The sequence below is a fragment of the Oratosquilla oratoria genome, chromosome 18 (assembly GCF_046742065.1).
Source record: "Oratosquilla oratoria isolate Oo_2021 chromosome 18, ASM4674206v1, whole genome shotgun sequence".
Taxonomy (NCBI): domain Eukaryota; kingdom Metazoa; phylum Arthropoda; class Malacostraca; order Stomatopoda; family Squillidae; genus Oratosquilla; species Oratosquilla oratoria.
In genome coordinates, this window is record NC_134794.1 from 45,191,967 (window position 1) to 45,199,195 (window position 7,229).

The 7,229-nt window shown below is 35.5% G+C and overlaps 1 protein-coding gene across 1 annotated transcript in view; it reads right to left on the reverse strand.

Moving 5' to 3' along the window:
• Positions 1-4,802: 4,802 nt before the first annotated feature.
• Positions 4,803-7,229, reverse strand: part of LOC143035191 (uncharacterized) — a 14,542-nt gene continuing 12,115 nt past the window's right edge. Inside the window, exon 2 of the mRNA XM_076201877.1 lies at positions 4,803-7,064. Within this exon, the coding sequence (XP_076057992.1) occupies positions 6,942-7,064 (123 nt within the window). The 3' untranslated portion in view covers positions 4,803-6,941. The remainder of the gene's footprint in view (positions 7,065-7,229) is intronic.

Consider the following 7,229-nt stretch of genomic DNA (forward strand, 5'->3'; position numbering starts at 1 on the left):
TGAACCTCATCTTTTCTTATTCTCCATTTTTCTCTTCCATCACCATCATTTTCTTAGTGCCAACCACTGCTACCACCAATTCCTCCCTTTCCTCCTCCACAGTCAACAGCTGTCTAAAATACTCTACCTATCTTCCCCTTACTGTCTCCTTTTCCATTAAGATTTGTTCATCTGTGCCTTTACTTTTTCTTCTCTACTTGATTCACCTCCCCTTCCTCTCTTGATTTACAAAGGATTACAAAGGTGGAGCATGCCGACGGGAGACCTTTTGGTCCATATCTAGGTCGGATGCGAAAAAAAGTTATAATAAATGAATAAATAAAAACTATAATAATGTAAATAACAAATAAAATACATAAATAAATGCATAGGTATAGTTAAATAATAAACAAATAGGTAAATAGTAAATAATAATAAATTGACATACAGTATATTGGCAGATTAATGCAGCATTCTTTTATGATAGGAGTCTCATCTCCACTTGAAGAATGCTGATAATCTATAGAATATTTTATTTTTTCTGTGGCCTTTTAAATGTCCTATATCACCACTATAATTCCACCTTTCCAGCATGACAATGTCCCCAATGATATAAGTGTTGATTATCTGTGATGAAATATTTGAAGAATACATTAAATTTTTTCAATATATCCTCCAGTAAGTGTTGAAAATAGGTGGTAAGAAATAAACTAGCAACTTAACTTGACAAAACACTCATGGAAGGGGAGACAGAGTGCTCAATGGAAAGCAGGACCCCGACATGGGTAAGTGCCGCCCCAGGGCGAGTCAAAAAGTGCCCCCCCCCACACCACCACCTTCCACATCTGATGGTCACTAGCACGATTCACATGTAACATTCATCCACAAAACAACGTTTATACACACAACTCATGATAGATAAATCATGCATTAAAAGTACATTAGGGGGAATTTGCTTTACCTTTTCACCAAAAGTGCCACCCCCCCAAAATGTGCCGCCCTGGGGCATTGACCCCCCCACTGCCCCTCCCCTTGTCGGGGCCCTGATGGAAAGTAGGATGTTCAGTGGAGTTTTTTGTCCTTTGTGGTTGAATTTCAGTCCCTTTTTAATTTGACCACATGATTACAGTTCAACTCAACCACAGCAAAAGAAACACACAACTCAGAATGATATTGAGTAATACAACAAAATTGGGGATATGAGCCCTAAAATTGTTCAATAAACCTTCATGAACAAATATGGAGTGCAAGTGCTGGTAGTGAAGTTTGTGGCATAAGGGTAGGAAAGTAACCTTTATTTTTTTTTTCTGCAGGGTTTACACCTATCTGATCCAGGACAACTTACAGTACATATGAGGCCATGTTCATACAAGCAACTTTTAGTGGTCAGAGGCTGCCACAAAAAAAAAAAAAAAAAAAAAAAAAAAAAAAAATAAAAAAAAAATAATAATAATAATAATAATAAATAAATGAAATAGAAATAAATAAATAGTTATGAATAGGAGTACTGTGCACATGAGCCACTAGTGGTGGCAGCAAATGAGAGGGAAAAAGACCACTTCGCCAACCCCTACTTGGACAAAATATCTACACATCTACCTTTCCTTGTCCAGTCATTGTGGTTGTTTGTCCTGGGCTTTGACTAATTCTTTGCATGCAGAGTTAACTTAGGACCACACTTGGATTGTCATTAGCAATACAATTGCATAAGAGCATAAAAATGAAAGACTACGGTACAAGAGACCGTAAGCCCTACACTAGGCAGTTCATGCCTATTATAACCTATCATTCCCATCCATAGTTATCTAAAATTCTCTTAAAATGACCAATAGTTTCAGCACTCACTACATAGTTACTAAGTCTACTCCATTCATTAATCACTATATTGGTAAACCAGTTCCCTCCTATTTCCTTCCTAAATCTAAATTTGTCCAATTCAAATCCATTACTGTAAGAGGCTAGTAGGCAAGTGGGTAGAAAGAGGGGTAGATGATGAGTGTTATATTATTTACATAATACCTGAAGGCAAGGAGTTGCACAAGCTCGCTCTCAACCTTGTGTTTATAAACAATGACCAGGGGCCCGAATGTTTTGCTCACTACTTGTAAACTAAGTTATGCAGAGATTCATTATTGCTTGAGTAAACAATATTGAATATAGACTTGTAACAATGAATCTGATTGGAGAAAGGGTGGAAAATATTAAATTGGTTCATGGTTGTAAAATCACGCCCTTAGAGGAGGATCTTAAATATAAAGATCATTGGACTAAAGAAAGAAATTATGATGCAGAACTTACCAGGGACATAACAGTGTAACAGTGTGTGTTTTCACAGGGTTCATAGATTGTAACTGGAGAGGCATGCAGTGTAACTGGTATTCAAGAAAAAATCTATAAACATTTAATTTCCCCTTGTCTGAAGTAGACCATATGGAAATTGAAAAGGCCTACTATCTAAAAGTATGTAATTATACAAGAAAAGAAGTGACAAGAGAAAGGTGGGTGAAAGTGACAACAGTGGTGAAAATCTAAGTGTCGTATGAAATGAAAGTGCGCTAAAGTGGTGGCTTAGTGATGAAACCAACGCTACTAAAGAATGCTACATCTAAAGGACTTATTGCAAGATATGGTTACGAGTGTGTGAGGACATTGGTACATCAAACTACAAGCAGCTACAGGACCCCACAGTGCACATGACCACACAGTACACGCAGCCATGCAATCACACAGAGCATGCTATGAGGGGATGAACTACAACCAACAGTGCATGCTGGTACAAGGATTCGACTACGAGGAGTGAATGAAAGGGACACAAGACAAGATTGATATGTGTGAGGCTGCACCATACATGTGAGGACAACTACAAAGGAAGCAGTCAATTCTAATCAACATACATTACCAACTGAAGGTATGGCCACGAGTGTTTTATGTCATGAAGTTATTACTTCGAAAACATTCCACATTTTTGGGGGGGAAGAAAACATGATAGAGGTAAACCAGTTTCTAGGTTTAATGGATACCCTAATAGTGGAAAAAAAAAAAAAAAAAAAAAAAAAATCAGACAAAATAGAAAATTTAAAAGAAAATGTAGATCCTGAGAAGGGTAGGGTTAGGCTTATAATAATTTCCCAAGAAATGGAAGATATAACTGGATAAGATTATACATAAAAAAATCTAAACATTTTAAATCAAAGTGTGATCAGGATCCTATCAGGTTTTTGGATAGAATGATAAAGAAAACTAAAACTAATGAATCACACAATATTTAGTAAAATCAGACAGATGGTCCAAGGATATGATTTCTATGTTGAAGGATTCAGATTGGATAGAAGGATCTAGTGGCAGGTTAAAATTTCTCACTATTGGTACATAATTGTGATTAGATAACTGCAGAAAAGCTGTATAAAGATCTAAAACAAATCATGGACTTAGGGAAGATAAATTACCTTCTACAACGGTTATTGTAAATATAAAGCAATTAGTCCTTATGTCATGACAATGGGAATGCAACAACAGAGAGAAAATAGGAATTCTATGAGTGATTACAGAAACAGAGGATCTGAATATAGGGTCAAAAGCACTTCAAGGAATGCTAGAATTGAATGCCATAATGGTAATACCTAGGGGCATAAAGAACAAGTGTTAAGACTTTGTAGAAACTGTAAATATGAAGGTCATGATGTGTATCAATGTAGAAACCCACTTTTCTATTTTATCACCAGAGAGTAGGACATAGAACACAGGATTGTAGAACAATGCCAATTTTTCATATTCACCCAGAAACAAGAGGAAAACCTCCAAACATAAAATAAAACACTGCAGAGCTAACCATAGAAATACAAATAGACATTATTGTGTTAGGGACAAAAGTGATAAGAGGGTGAAAGAAAATACTAACACCAAAGACAATTGTAAATTGACTATAACAATTGGAAAAGTTTTCAATAAACCTATACAAATATTTATTGATACGGGATCTGTAATCAATGTTATAACTAGCAAAATTTTAAACCAATTGAAACCTGGAGTGAAGCTTTGCTAATTGTTGAAGGTGGCATAATAAAGTGTACATTATTACACTCCAGAGCAATTAACAGAGTAGAAATGCAGTTGAAAGTAGTCACTGTAGACATGAAATTTTAACCATACCAGAATAACTTAGGATAAAATGTTTGAAGTTGGGCTCGGGAATTTATGAGACACAAGAACAAGGTAGAAATATTAGTGATTAGTACTTTGAGTAAAGACATAGTCTTAAGAAAAGGTACACAAATAAGATGTTTTCAAGTCTGTACAGGACCTATTAAGATTTTAAATGAGGGTACTGAGGAAGTGGAATCCTCAGTTTTATCGATCTGTTCAGTTCAGGAAGAAACAGATTTGGAAGAGAAATAAAAGTCATCTAGGACCTACTAGTTGTCTTGAGTTGGATGAAAGGATAATTGCATTGCTCTTGAAGCACAATAAAGCAATTGTCAAAAGGCCTTCTCCCCATTATATGTGGGGTAGCAGAGTCCAAACATACTCTCCTCCAACAAAATGTTGATCTTGCAGTTTCTGCTTTCCTTTTCCAGTGATGTGTATATGTATTATTACCAACAAAACCATTTCCTGTATACCATGTTCTATAGTCAACAAATTGTCATTCGTCAGTACTATATTTCTATCTTTATACTAACGACTTCTTCCCCCATATAAGGGAAATATTCTTTTTTATCAATTTCTTATACACTTTGTAATGGAAATTGCATTGCTACTGACAATGTTCCCAGATAATCATCTGTCTGCAATAGTGTATTATAAACTTAGGATAGCCAAACAAATTTGTACAAGGATCATTTATTTGCGACTTTGTAAAAAAAAAATAATAAACAATATTGTACGCGTCAATATGATTTTGACTAGGTTACTACACTATTTGTAGAGACTGTAGTTATATCAAGCTGGACAGTAAACATAATATATTGTATATGATATAAGCTTTACTAAACCTAAAATGGTCTCTTGACGAAAGCAAACCTTTGTACCCAATTCTGGGATAATTCAATACCCATTATTGTGAGTTGCTTAAACATAAGGATAATTAATGTACTATTGAAATATGTCATTAGTTATCAGTAATGAAAGACAGATATTGAAAGACTGCATTGCTCTGGTATCTCCCTCAAAAAGCCTGCAAACAACAAGCAGGAAGAACCAAATGGGTAAGTTTTTTTTTTTTTTTTTTTTTGTACAAAGAAAACTAAAATATTTTTTTTTTAAACACTATCTTTTGTGATCCCATACTTATTAACTACGATCACCATAAACCAGAATTCTGTGACTAACAATAGTTAATTTACCAGGAGTGAGTGACTGGCCTCAGTGTTACAATGGTATACAATACTTTCTATGCTTTGCAATTACAGTTTGTTACCACACAGCTCTGAACCTTTTCTATACCATTATACAAAAGTACCCCTTTAACACTAGTTCATGACAAATGAAAAAGTTAAGATTTTATTAACTACATATCAGCCAACTTGTGGGACTTGCACTATCTGAATGTTTACCATTTTACCTGTTCTACATTGAGGATAAAGTGAGAATGGTGAACTTTGCAATGTAATCCCACACTTCAGAGATGCAGGGCCATACACTTGCCAATCAATCAACTGATCTTCATTACCCCAGATCTCTCTTGCAGGAGACCCATGGCTCCCATGTAAATGGCAACTGCCACTGGAATGGCCTGTAAGCCACTCAAGGAAGAAATATTGTGTTGTCTGGGTATGGCTAGAGTGGGGCAATGCAAGATGAGGCATTCATTGGCTTCTGTGTGATGGTTGCATATGGAGCAGTTTGTTACTGCAGCCAGGTCTATTCTATGTTGGTATTGTTTTAGTACTGGATGGTGACATGAACATAAGTCATGGTAGTGTGGCTTTTGCTACTCTTGGGAGGGATTTTTCTGTGGGGTTTGGCAGTCAGTGTCAAGGAGCTTTCTTTGTAATTCAAGTATGAATATGTTTTTGTATGAATATTGTGTGGTGCAGGTAGTAAGTTGTCATAAAGAACTGTATAAAGAATTCAATAGTAATGATCTTTTATGGTTTCATTTTATGAGGGATAATATCTTATCTGGGAGGGAGGGAGGGAGAGAGAGAGAGAGGGGGGGGGGGGGGGGCCAGTAATTACAGTATCCCATAAAATAAAAACCTGTATAACATAAAAGTTGAAAGTATGTTCCCTTGAAGAAAAAATAGACCAGGCCTTTATCAACTCCCTTGTGTATTGTACTTGTCACTTCACTGCTAGTAATTCACCAATATTTCAATCCTTCCAAGGTCCTTACACAGTTTTCAGCAAATCGATATATGTGAATGAAGTCACTAAACAACTTGATAATATTCCTTCTAAATACTAGTAAAGAAATCCATTGATATAAGTCTGTGACCTTTCCACTTCTTTAGATTTACCAAATTTTATTTCCTGTCTACTAAGCATTCTTAAAGAACGATCAGCTGTGGTCACATAATGCATAACAATTTACAGTTGTGTACAAAACTTTCAAATTTCACTAAATACACATTACCTTAATCCCTCCATTATGAAGGCATATTTACAGGTTTAGTTCTGATGCCAGGTCACTTTCGGTTATAGTAGAACCTTCTGCTAGAGGAACTAATGCTCCCCATGACTTGATCAGACAATAAGAAAAATCAACAAGGAAGTAAACTACTGCCACTTCCTTCCAACAAATGACATGGCCAAAATTACAATATTCTTTTTTTCTCATAAAAGTAAATACCAAACTTTCCAAATAAGCCCATCTGCGAGTAGTAGTGAAATTACAAGTTCTTCACCCTATCCATGGTTTGTTCCAAATTGATAAAATACTAAAGTTTGTCTGATATGCCCAGTCATCAGACAGACTAATAACCACTTGTCAATTGAAGTTGAAGGATGAGATTCTACAACACTCAATGCGAGGTAAGAAAAGAAGCTGTTGCAGCTAATCCAAGGCCAACAGCAGTCCAAGTAAGAAACTTCCAAGCCTTGTTCTCCAAATCATCTTCCTGTGGAAACTCCTCACACAACTTGTTCTGAAATTAGAAATATGCATATAGATAACTGAAAATTACAACAACAAAAAAGAAAAAGAAAAAGAAAAAAATATATATATACATATACATATATATATACACACACACGATTTTAAGAATAAACTTGATGCTGAAAGATACAAAGACGGATCACCACGAGCATAG